The sequence below is a fragment of the Pseudopipra pipra genome, chromosome 4, assembly GCF_036250125.1.
Source record: "Pseudopipra pipra isolate bDixPip1 chromosome 4, bDixPip1.hap1, whole genome shotgun sequence".
NCBI lineage: Eukaryota > Metazoa > Chordata > Aves > Passeriformes > Pipridae > Pseudopipra > Pseudopipra pipra.
In genome coordinates this window covers 4,557,847-4,570,119 of record NC_087552.1, presented here as the reverse complement: position 1 = coordinate 4,570,119, position 12,273 = coordinate 4,557,847, and the positions used below count along the sequence as shown (strand labels likewise).

At 40.1% G+C, this 12,273-nt stretch overlaps 1 protein-coding gene across 2 annotated transcripts in view; it reads left to right on the top strand.

Annotated features, from left to right (window-relative positions):
- Nucleotides 1-11,524, top strand: part of PRDM5 (PR/SET domain 5) — a 55,882-nt gene extending 44,358 nt beyond the window's left edge. For both annotated transcript variants that reach the window (XM_064651420.1, XM_064651419.1), the window contains exons 15-16: nucleotides 6,994-7,098; nucleotides 10,910-11,524. In XM_064651420.1, the coding sequence (XP_064507490.1) occupies nucleotides 6,994-7,098; nucleotides 10,910-11,074 (270 nt within the window). In that variant the 3' untranslated portion in view covers nucleotides 11,075-11,524. The remainder of the gene's footprint in view (nucleotides 1-6,993; nucleotides 7,099-10,909) is intronic.
- The last annotated feature ends 749 nt before the right edge of the window (nucleotides 11,525-12,273 follow it).

The window sequence follows — 12,273 nt, the reverse complement described above, 5'->3', positions numbered from 1 at the left end:
CAACCCCTAATATTAAAATGTCACCCGAGTGCTGATTTGTTTCTATGAAAGTAGATGTGTTTGGTTTATGGTTTGATGGCTTGGGTTTTTTTTTTTCCTTAAGGAGAAATATAACAGCCTAGGAAAAGGTAAATGAGGAACTCATTGAAGTTGCTGGTGAAATGAATTTACAGACCATAGCAGCTTGGAGGAAGCACATGCAGACTCCAGCCTTCCCAGGGCAGTGCAGTTCAGCTCCTTCCGAAGGCTTTAGTCAGTGCCTGACATCACATTACAGAGCTTGAGCTTAAACATGTGCAAAAATTACCGTATGTGGCTGCAGTGGAATTGCTGAGGTCTGGAAATCTGGTCATTGATAAGTGCCCAGGGTTATTGTCACGTCAGGTTGGTGTTTTAGTTCCTTCTGGAAGTGGTGGGTTCGTTACAGTTTGTTTCAGTGATGGAAAACAGCAAGAGTGGAAGCAGCTTGCAAATGGCTTTTCATCACTTGATTTGCATATTCCATATTTCCACCTAACAGATATATGTAACTTGTATAGCTTGTTTAAAAATCTGACTTTGGTGGGTGGAAGCTGCCTGTAATGCTCAAATTGCACATTTTGGAGGTAATTTGAAAACTACAGACATTTCAGTATATTTGTAGGTGCCTTTTTTTTCCATGCATAAGTGTCTACTATTTTAAAACACATACTTAAGTTTTTAAAAAGCACCTAATGTTCAGAGATTATACTGCAAGGCATCAAAAATTAAGTGATAAGCATATTTTTGTAACTCTGCAACTAACTTTACTTGATGCTTGGCCAGTGTATATATTTACATATACACATACATATGTACATACATATATAGGGAACTTAACAGTGCTCCCTCTTTTCTTCTTTAACCCAGAAGAATATTAAAATAATACTTAATATAAAATAATACCAGAACAATATTGACAATCATGACACAATTTCACTTGTTCTGTGTTTCCCAGGAAATATTTGGGCTTAAAGTTTGTAAAGGGGTCATGTGTTCTAGAAGCAGCATACAATGCTATTGTCAAAAAAAAAAAAAGACTTTGGGTACTAGATACAGTCTTCTGTGCACATGACAGTGTGTAATGAAATAATATGAAGCGTTGATTGAATTTTGAGGGTTTTTTTCCATATTGGATTTTATCTGTGTTTCCCTATTGGTGAGATGTGAGTGAGTTCCCAAACATCTGTCTGAGGATGATGACTTTGCCAGGGCTGTGGTTTCCTTGCCTGTGGAATCTGTGTTTGTACACATAAGTGTAGAAGGTTTGAATCCCACTGCACCTATATTTTCACACTTTTTTATGGAATGGTGACTGATGATCATCCCTTCCTCGTAAAGTGAAAATGTACTTTTTCTATATTGATACTGTTCTTTTTCCAGGAGCAAACGAACATGTATTGAATTTTCATCGGGGCTGATTAATAAACCCTCCTTCACTACATCTTTAGAAGCAGAAATGACCTTGGAAGTTTAAAAAAACCCAAAGAAACAAAAACTTTTCAACTTATAGGTAGCAAGTAGGCAGAACTACTATGGAAAATGGGAAGTTAATGATTTGGTAAAGTCCAACTAACTGCATATACTGGAGCTTTTTAAGAAACATACTTTTTTTTCTGTCAGGAATTTCAGTGAAGATGCAAGTTTTTGTTTTCATTATAAATTTTATTGCAAAAAAGGGTATTTTTATCAATAACCCTAATACTGAATTAATTGAGACCTGTTCTAACAAAAACATTAGTCGCTTCTAATAAAAGTCACTTTTTTATTTAAATCTGCCAAAATTCTTTCACAGTTGTTTCAACAGGGAAGTTGAAATTGGAATTGGATTTCTTGGAAATGTTTTTTTTAAAGGATTTTACTTCTCAGCTGAGGAAATGTGTAGTTGTAATGGGATTTGTTTTTTTTAATTGAGTTCTAATCATTATGAGATTGAAATCCCTACCATTTCTGTAGAGTTGTAAATTCTCATCAACCTTTGTCTTCCTGTGCCAGTGTTACTTTAGGAATTCAGTGCAAGTCTGATGGTTCAAGAAGGTCTCTGTCTCTGCTGTAACTCCTCAAACCTTCCAGTTACTGAGAGAACCTCTTGTTCTTCCTGCACATTTTTCACACCCAGATACAAAACTGGCCTCCATTAACTTGCACCATCTGGGATCTTAAGTGACTTTTCCTCTCGTCTCACCAGGGAACGTGTTGCTAGTGGTGATGACCTCACAGAAAGCACCAGTGGTGGCTTTTTCCTGATGTTAATCACCTTAGGTCTGGGGTCTTTTTAGGGCTGAAACATAACTAAACATCAGCTCCGTAAACCATCCGTGTTTCTGTGGCACTTTCCCATCTTACTGCGTTATCCCTCCATTCCCAGCCCTTTAGTTGAGATGGAAGCTGGTACTTTACGCATCATGAGCCCCATGTTAGGCTGCCTTGTGTTTCCAAACCCCTTAGATGTTGCTTTTCAGGCCGGTGTAGCCCTTAAATCGTTCCTTCAGTTTACCTTCAGGTGGTTTTTTTGGCAGGATGGGACCTGCTCTGGCCACCATCTTTTGATACATTTCGTGTACCAGTGGCCAAAGGGGTCCTGAGGGACACCTCAACATTAATAATTAGCAGTAATTAAAGCAAAGTGTTACTGGGATTAGGAGAAACTTTAAAACACACAAAGCAAAGGGTTTATGTGAAATAAACAGCTGACTTAAACTTAGCATTGCTCCCTGATGGCAGTGTCCTGTGTTCTCAGTGCCTGAGGCACCCTTTAGGGAACGCTTTTGGAAGGAGTTTGTTGCTGTCCTCCTCATTTGTAAAGCAGATTTCCTGCATTTTCAGATTGGCAAAGCTGTAGGAATTCCAGGTTTCTACTAGAGAAGTTAGCTTTTAGTAGCTGCAGACATGACTAGTTTATTTTACTGTTATCTGTCTGGTCATGTTTGTTCATTCTAGGCCACATTTTTCCATTTTTGCTGATTTTTTTTTTTTTTGGAACAATTTTATTAACCCTCTGTTCAAGTCATAATGCAAGTACATGTAGCAGCAAATGATGTTCATTAAGAGTAATACAGATATTTTCAAAGTCCACATAAAAAGCAGTTTGAAAGCAGGGCAGTGTTACTGTATCTACATCTCATGAGCAGGCATTAGAAGGCTTTCTGGGAGCAAAGGAAAGCTTTGTTTTAGAATAATGAGAAGAAAATATTATTTTAATTTTTTTTTGTGTCCTGTAACATCATCATTATTCATGTCTGGCAATGTCTTCTCACATTCATGTCACAAGTGTAAATGTTTACAAATAATATAAGATCTGATAGACTTTTCCTTTTTTCCTGCTGAATTCAGTAGAATATAAAAATACTAGCTTGAGAGAAATTGGATCCAAGATAGCTCTGGGATTTTCAGTGTCCTTTGCATGTCAATTAAAAGGGATTATTGAGTAACATTTTGGTAGTCAAGTTCACTTTCTGAGTGGTATAAATCTGAAATCACTGTAACAAATTAGCTTAACCAAAAAGTGAAGAATAAGGTTTCTTGAGCGTGACTTCAGCTCGGTTTTAAATTGCTCTTTGAAAGAGTTGCTAGAACTGTTTTTAACTCTCATTTATTTGAACCTTGAGCCAAGATTTATTTGGATATAATAGTGTTCAGATCATATATGTCTCACCGCTGCTGTTGAGCTCATGTAACCGTTCTAAATTCAGATTGGAAAAGTAAGTTGGAGACACTCCTCCCAAAGTCATTCATGTTTTACCTGCCTGAGGCATTTTACCAGGTTTCCAGGAACAACCACATGCACTAGTGCTAGGCTGATACACATAATGTACTTCCATTTCTTAAGGGAGATACAGTCAGCTACAGAGCAGTTCAGATATTCTGCATTTAAATGTTTCCATGTGCTGTGGTTGCAGGATGCTCTGGACACATGCTTTGTGGAGCCATTGAGGGTGGTGCAAATGGCAAATCAAGGTGTGGTTTGTGATGCAGCCACACACAGACAGATGAGTTTGTACTGCAGGCACCGTTTGATTTGTCAGAGTTGTTAAAATGTTGATTTCCTCTCTGTTTTAACATAGTGAAGTGAAAATCATCAGAGATGGGAGCTTTTAAGTTACATACCAGTCTTACTGCAAAGCACCTTCCAGAATGCCATTTGGGCTCTGGTTGGCCTTTCCTTGTTTAGAGGCGGGAAGGTTGTAAATCCTGACTTACCTACTTCTATTTATACCTGGCATACTTAAAACTGGGATATTAAATCACTGCAGTATCAGCTCCATCCTGCCTCTCTCGCTCTCCCCGCTCCCTTCCTCGTTTGTATCATCAATAAAAGAAAACACGTGTAATCCTTTGGCTTTGCTGCCACCACAGCCATGGCCTGGCAGATGCTTTTTCAGCAGAGGGCAGATTTATAGTTCTAGCAGTTGCTGACTCCTCTGAAGTCAGACTTGGATGATCTTCGCAATGAGCTCCTGTTTTGTTGACAGTTAGCAGGTTTTTCCCTTTGCTTCATGTTTTAAATGTGTCCAGCTTCCTTCTAATCTCATCTCTGGTCCCTGTTGTCCTTCCGAGGTGGGATTAACTTTTTCAGACCTGTTGGTGTGGTTTTTATCTCTTTTGTGCTTTCTGTTCACGTTTAAAGCAGTGGTGGTTATGCCAAGCAAACATCATCTTTTCCATGTTACACGTGTTGCTTTCTCCAAGTATTGTGCAATGGGAATTTGATACCAAGGGGGGAGAAGGAGGAGAGAGAAAAGGAGAAGGCACAGAATGTTTTGGTTTTAGTCTGTGACAATGATGAAACCAACAACAAAAAAAGACTTTTTCTCTGGAGATAAACACAGGGCCAAGTTTTGCTCTGGGCAGCGCTGCTGATATTACTGAGACAGGCACAGATGTGAGTGGAGGGCAGCTTTGCTTTGGGGAGAGGAGGCTGCTGGGAATCACAGTCATGTCTGCTGAACTCACTGGAATATACAGATGTAAGGGATCTAAAATTAGATCAAAGCTCTGGATGTGCTTCGTGCACTACATATGGGAGTTGGAATACGAATGCCAAGGGGATGGTTGGATACACCCTTTTTTGCCACAGAGCATAATACAAATACCCAAACGTGGGGGAAGATAGCCAGCCCAGGTTTGTGGCTTCAGCTTCCCAGAGTGTATAATGGCTCCTTCTCCAGAATGGAATCCTGCAGTCCCTTTACCTCTGACATGGACGAGCCACTCCTAATCCAGTCAACTCCTGAGGCACCTGAAGAACCAGGAGATAGAAGGGAGCGAGTCCCCCCGGTGCAGTTGGCAGGAGTGAGTGTTTCCAGAGGTGTTTAAGATGTACACGTCGTATACTCCGCTTTGCACTTTCTGTGCTACAACCTACCCAGAGAAAGGCTGGTTTTGGAGAACTCACAGAAATGTGGTTCGTGTTAACCACAATGCAGAACCAATTAAGGGGTTGTTGCACAAACCTGCTTTTCATATGCCTTACTCATACAATTCCTTTGGAAATGCAGTCCTGCTCCGTGAAGCCTTCAGTCAGTCTAGCAAAGGTCCCTGTGACATGAAGTTTTTGGTCCAGATGATGGGGTTTTTTTAAGGGAATTTGTTATGTTTTCCTTTATACTGAGGAATCATGGAAATGACGCTGCCTCTTCCAGGAGAGCTCATGGGAGGGGACTCCAAAATGAAGAACCCCGTGTTCACCCCTGCTGGGGTCTCTGGACCTGCAAAGAGTGGCCCTAAAGAGAGACTGGGATATCCCCAGAACAGCCCTAATTTATAGTCCACTGTGTTGGGTGTGTGGCTCGTGCTGGTGAATCCTGGCAGGATTCAGCAATATATGGAGACCCGGTTGTTCCCAACATTCTGAGAATAGGGATTCAATAACCAGAGAACTTTTTCTCTTTGTTGCTTTAACACCTGGGCTGAGTTGTTCTGTCTCACTTAATCCTTGAGTCCCACATTATCTCCCGAAAGGACTTTGAGTTCACCACCTGTTATTTCTTAATTCATAGATTTAACATTTTCATTGCCTATTGATTTTTCAGTCATTGCTTTCAATTTAATGCAGTAAAAACTGTTTACTTTGCCTAAAATACCCTTCTTCAGAACTTCAGCAATACAGAATTAGAGTCCACAGGAAAAAGTAGGATGAAAGAAGTATAGTTGATTCAAAACTAAAGGTGCCTCTAGAGCATTAAAATTGTAATGAGACCATGTGCAGTGCCATAATGTGAACTTTTATGTTTGATTTATTTTGGTGTTGGTTTCCATACGGTTCTTTAAAACTTTTGTGGCATCAAGGTGGAATTACACCTTATGTAAATTTCTATATTCAGGAAGAACTTTAAAGAAAAAATATCTTTACCTAAGTGGTTTTCCTTACATATTTCTAATTCTTTGAGGTCAGTGAGACTGCAACTTTTATAACATCATGTGCTACAGTAGCTGCTAACCAATAGTTCTAATAAAAATACAGATGGCTCGGTTGCTATCTGCACTTCTTTTGAGATTCTGCAATGAATATGTGATTAACCTTCTGTCACCACTTCTCAAAAGAAGTTTTTGCTCTGCCACAAGCTTTCCTTGTACCTTCTCTTCCTCTCTTCACCTCTTTCCCTGCTTGGAAACCTACTAACAAACCTGAAGTTTCATGGATAATTTTAAGCATTTGTGGAGGATAAAGGAAAGTAGACTGGAATTTTACGTTTCTGTACCTTTCAGGTGACAAAAAGCAGACTCCCAAAATGGCTGTGTTTGAAGGACTGGAACAGATAATTAATTCCTAAGTGGGTGTTGAAGTGGAAACTGTCAGGGCCCAGCTTTCCCGGCTTTCACTTCATCATTTGAAAGTCGTTTTCTGTTGTTTTCACTGACTGTAATCCCTTAGAGAGAATATAAAACTTGCACCATCCAGCATGGAATTCCACCCCTTTAATGACTCGGGCTCTGTGTTGACTCACTTTCACTCCCTGTTGTCATTCCATGCAGGAAAAGCCGTACCAGTGCTCGGAGTGTAACAAGGCTTTCAGTCAGAAGCGGGGCCTGGACGAGCACATGAGGACCCACACCGGGGAGAAGCCGTTCCAGTGTGATGTGAGTCCAGCTGTCCCTCTGTGTCTTCCTGGCTCCAGTGCAGCAGAGGGACCTAATTCCGGGGAGACCACGGCCTTGCACCTCTTGGCTGTGGCATAAAGTTACACTTCATCTGGCCTTTGTTTAGCCAGACATTGAAAGGCCATTCAGGGAATTTTATGTACCCTCTCTGGTTGCCAAGAGCATTGCACACCCTCTTACTTTATGGGTTTGGATCCCACAAGAGTTATTTTCACCATTATTAATGCAATTTGGATGTTACAAGTTACAAATTCACACTGGTTGGGTTCCCATATAAATTTGTACAACAGGTTAATAGTTGGAGATTAGCTTATGTAGGAAAAGGGATCTAATTTATTACATGGAGTCTGAATGATTCTGATGGTGAATGACACAAATATTTCCAGTTTCTACTGAAACCTGGTCTGATATTTTCAACATCTGCTCATTTTTCTGTCATTCAGTGGAGCAATCTGGGGTGCTGTGCACACTTGCAGTGCTGAAATGGAGCCTATCATGTTACAGTCCATAGATCACTGTCAGGTACCTTTCCCTCACACACCCCATTTGTACACGACATCTCAGCTTTTGGGAGGTAGTGGGGAGGCTGAATGTGCAGAAAATGGTGGGAAATTATGTCTTGCAGAACTGTTAAATGCCAAAATGTAAGCTGCTGCTCAAGGATTTAGGGGAAGGCATCAGAACAGGGTATAGAATTAGCATAGGAACTTTGTGTTGTGATACTGGCTCTTAATGAATCTGTCACAGGGCTGCCAGGTTTCAGTTATGTCCTAGATGGCTCAGCCTGAGCAGTTGTAAATTTGCTCAGAAACTTCTGAAATTAGATGCAAAAATAGAATAACAGCTTGGCAGGAAGAGTTGCAAGGGTCTGTTAACTGTTCTGGTTTTTAGTGAATAATCTGATGTCATTTCATTGAGAATAAAATATATTAATTTCATGGAAAAGTTCAGCTAAAATATTTTGCTGATGTCTACAAGTGAGGAGATTTGCTGTATTCTTTTGGGATAATTTCAGTCTGGCTCTAGATAGTACCTGGAGGATTTCTCTAACTCCACATCATTGTCAATAACTTCTTCAGATTGCTGTACTGTTTATCAGCTGCTGGCCAGCTTGCAGTGTAAATGCAGTTTTTCCCACACTGTGGATCCAAGATTCACTGATCTTGGATTCAGTGTGGTTTTTTCAGACTGACTTGATACGGTGGTTCTATATTATTCCTTTTTCCTTTCTTTAATTTAAAGTAGGAGCTGCATGAAAACATACTTTCCTGCTTCAACTTTTCCTTCCGTTTTCCTCGTTAATTAAATAGAATTTAATTTCTCAGATCACAGTATTTCTAGGAACAGTTGGAATCTGTGTCTAGTCCTAGTCCTTCTCTTGCACAGTGCATGTTACCAGATGTTTCAGTAGAAGTTACAGGAAAACCAGTAGTGGACAATTACAGAAAAATGTACCTATGGGAGACATTTATTGTGGGCTACCTGATACTGAATTTTCTTTTTACACTCAACTATTCTCACCTACAATTTTTTTATCCTGCTCAAGAAAACTGTAGATGTTATTTTTCTTATAATGACTTGAGTGGTAATTTATGGCAACAGCCTCCCCAGACTCTTAACTGTGGAATACCACATCCCAATTTTTTTTAGGTTGTGTTTTTGCTTTAAAAAATTTGTTTCTAGAATCAGAAATAAAAACAGTGTTTTCCTGTCTCACTCTCTCAGGCACATGGAACAGGCATTACCATCCAGGACTGAGTTACATGTGAGACTAATCCTTGTACCCTGTTTGATGAAGGTGCTACAGTGTATTTATGTGCCTATTGCTGTGTCCTACCAGTCAAGAGAATTCCGTGTGTCAAAGCTCTTGCACCCCACAGATAATAGTGGGAATTGAACATTCTCATTTTAAGATAAAAGTTCTGATACACGTCACGTAGGAAAGTGAGAATAACTGAAACATGAAGGTACAAAAAGCAGTTTTTCCTGATATATTACATTTCTGTCCTCTCAAGACCAGTCTGTTTTTTTACTGGAAGGCCAATTGAGCTTCAGTTGCCTCAGAGACAACAGATCATTTTCTGGGGGCAGCAAGGTCAAGTGCTGCCTGTCCTGGTTTCTGTCCAGTACAGTATTTCCCTGCACTCTGCCTCCAGTTGACCCTGCACTTACTTTCAAATGTCAGTCTTTTCCATCCTCCCTACTTGACCAAAACTTTGATCGTTTTGAAGAGACTGATTAGAGTTCAAGTGCACATTAGCAAGAGTGGTTGTAAATCTACAAAATACCAGTCTTGCTTAAAAAATTGATATATGGAGCAAGCTCTTAAAAAAATCCCCAAAACTTTTAGGCATAAGCACAGCACAGGATGTGCCATGTCTTTAATAATCCTGTGCATTCCATGCTCTCTTCGAAGAAGGAAGGTAGCACAACATACCAGAGCCTTGAAGGGACAGAAGGACACATAACAAAAGGGTGGCTGTTGCTTGGGTCTGAAAGAGGTGATTATACAGCGGGGGGAAAATGTTGGACAGTTAAAGTTGCTGTGTAAGTCCTCGTTATTATGTCATGTCATAAAGCCAAAAATGTTCCATTGCAACAGCACATACAGTGCCCTTGTCTGGGGAAACATTTTGGGGACAAAAACTTGCCTCTGGCAATTGCCCTTTTTATGGTCATTGTATGGTTTTGCCTTAATTGGCATAAAATACGTGTACTGGAGGTCAAAATTATCCACTCGGCTCTAGTGGTCTGTCTCGGTTTCTGAAGGAATCAGGAATCACTCAGCATTTTCATTAGTTTGACACCAATATGAATTTAAAGCTTTGTTTTTCTGAAGAGGGATTGTCCTGGGTTCCCTGAGAGATTGTTTGTTTTTTTTCTTTCTGCATGAAAGAGATTTCTGTCTGGAATTAACCTGGAGTTTTAAGTTTGCAAGCCTATGGGTGTTCAGTCTTGTTTAATTATATGAGTCTTGCCTGTTCCATTTGTCAAATCAGCAGAATATTTCCTTGTTTTTTTTTCCTTTTCCTCAGAAATTCATGCATGCAAATATATCCTTGCATGAAAGGTGAATATGACAATAACAGCATGGTTTTAGTTGAGTTGATGCCTTAACTTTTAATGCTAACTTTTCTTGGCTGAGCTTCTTCTTAACCTCTCATGTTTTTTCTTTTAACTTCAGCACTGGGATTTTTATAAGAAGTGATGGCTTTAGCATGGCAGAGTCCCTCTTCCCTCTGTCCATTTATTCAAATGGAGAATGAACTGGACAGCTTGGAGTGCAGTGGAGGAAGGGAAGCAGCACACCAGATAACAAACAAAAGAGATTCACCTTCATTTGCTGGATGTCTTCCATTTTCTTGGCCAGGCAGAGAGACACTGGAACAGTGAGGTTTCCTTCATAATAATTATTAACCTTTTTTGCAATCTTCAGAGCCTCTTTATTCTCACTCCTCACTCCTTGTAACTGAGCGAGCTCAAATGTCCTTTTGGAGGTCAGGAAGGAAATATTTCATCTGAAGTCCAACTAGCAGAGGCCTGTGATGTTTTGTCGTAATTTTTCTCCATCCCAGATAGAAAAATAAGTTTAAAAAAAAAAACAACCCAGCAAACAAGAATAATAATCTTTAAGGTGCTCTCTGAAGGAGTTGTCCTTCCAAGGACCAGCTCATTTACTAAGCACTGCAGGTATGTGTGGCTGTGCCTTCAGTGATGTCAGATGAGGTACATTTTATGTGCTCCAAGTTGTAACGCCTTGTTTGGCTTTGCCTTGCCTTCCCTGCCCCAGGTCTGTGACCTGTCCTTCAGCCTGAAGAAGATGCTGATCCGCCACAAGCTGACCCACAACCCCAACCGGCCCATGGCAGAGTGCCAGCTGTGCCACAAGAAGTTCACGAGGAATGACTACCTCAAAGTGCACATGGAAAACGTCCATGGGGAGACCGACAGCTGATTACGGCCTCGGGGAGAGGAATGGATCCAAAGCGCTGCATTTGGACATGTGCAGATCCAGGCTTTTCACCTGGCTTGGAGAAATAGTCAGGAGAAACAACTGGAATGTGATTTTTTTCCCCCCCACCACTTTTTAAAAAATAGGCTAGTAGAAAAAAAAACAACCAAGGAAAGACGTTCACCTGATTTATGACATAACTTGAAAAGAAAAAGTTGAAGATAAAAGAACTCGGGGAAAATTTTTTATCTTCATTTGAAAAAAGAAAAAAGGCAAAAAAAAAGCTTTAAGCAAACTTGTCTTTGTTAATTACATCCCTAGAAACGTAGATATTAATAGCATTACCTGGAAATCCTGGACACTTGCAACTGAACCCTTGGCTGTCTGCAATTGTATTTCTGTATCTAAGCTACAAGGCTCCATTAAAATTATTTAATGTGAAACCACACAGAATGTGTCATTCCAATTGATTGCTGATTACATCCAGGCTTGTTTTATCCATGTCATAATTCTGCATTTTGTTGTAACGTGATTTTGTCTCATTTTATTTACAGCTTTCTCATTGCTCTATGAAAGTCATTAACTTGAATTGACTCTCAAGGTGCCAAAATGTACGAGTACAGAAGCTGTGGAATTCTGTCAACATAAAGTGTGAGATAGAGGAGGATTTATTTCTTCTGGTTACATGAAACAAGAACTAAAGTGAAAGCTTTGAGCAGTTCAGTTTGAGTGCTGTATTCATACTCCTCATTGTGGCTGGCAAGGCAAGTGGAAAGACATCTTACCAGAGTGGCTTGAGCTGCTACAGTTGCTGAGTTAACGTGTGCTTGATTTCCTGGTGAACAGCTGGTTCTTCCTGCTGAATCAGATGCCCTGGATTTCTTCATCTCACATAGCCACTTTTTTCTTCCCCCCTTATTTATCTTCATGAGCACTGGGAAAAATACTCCTTTACTACTAAGTAAAAATCAAATTCTTGTTATCAGTGAGTTGTTTACTGCAGAAAACTCTTCAAAAGAGTTCCCACAGGCCCTCTCATACCAGCCTGATAACCAAGAAATCTTTATCTACAAGGACAGTAAAACTGTGACTTCAGAGGGTTACAGTGAAATTCCTGAGTTATCAGCAGTTAATATTAAGGCTCTGGCATTAGCAAACTGTTCATGCTCATTTTGGACCTGTCAGTGTTTTGTAAAATGTAC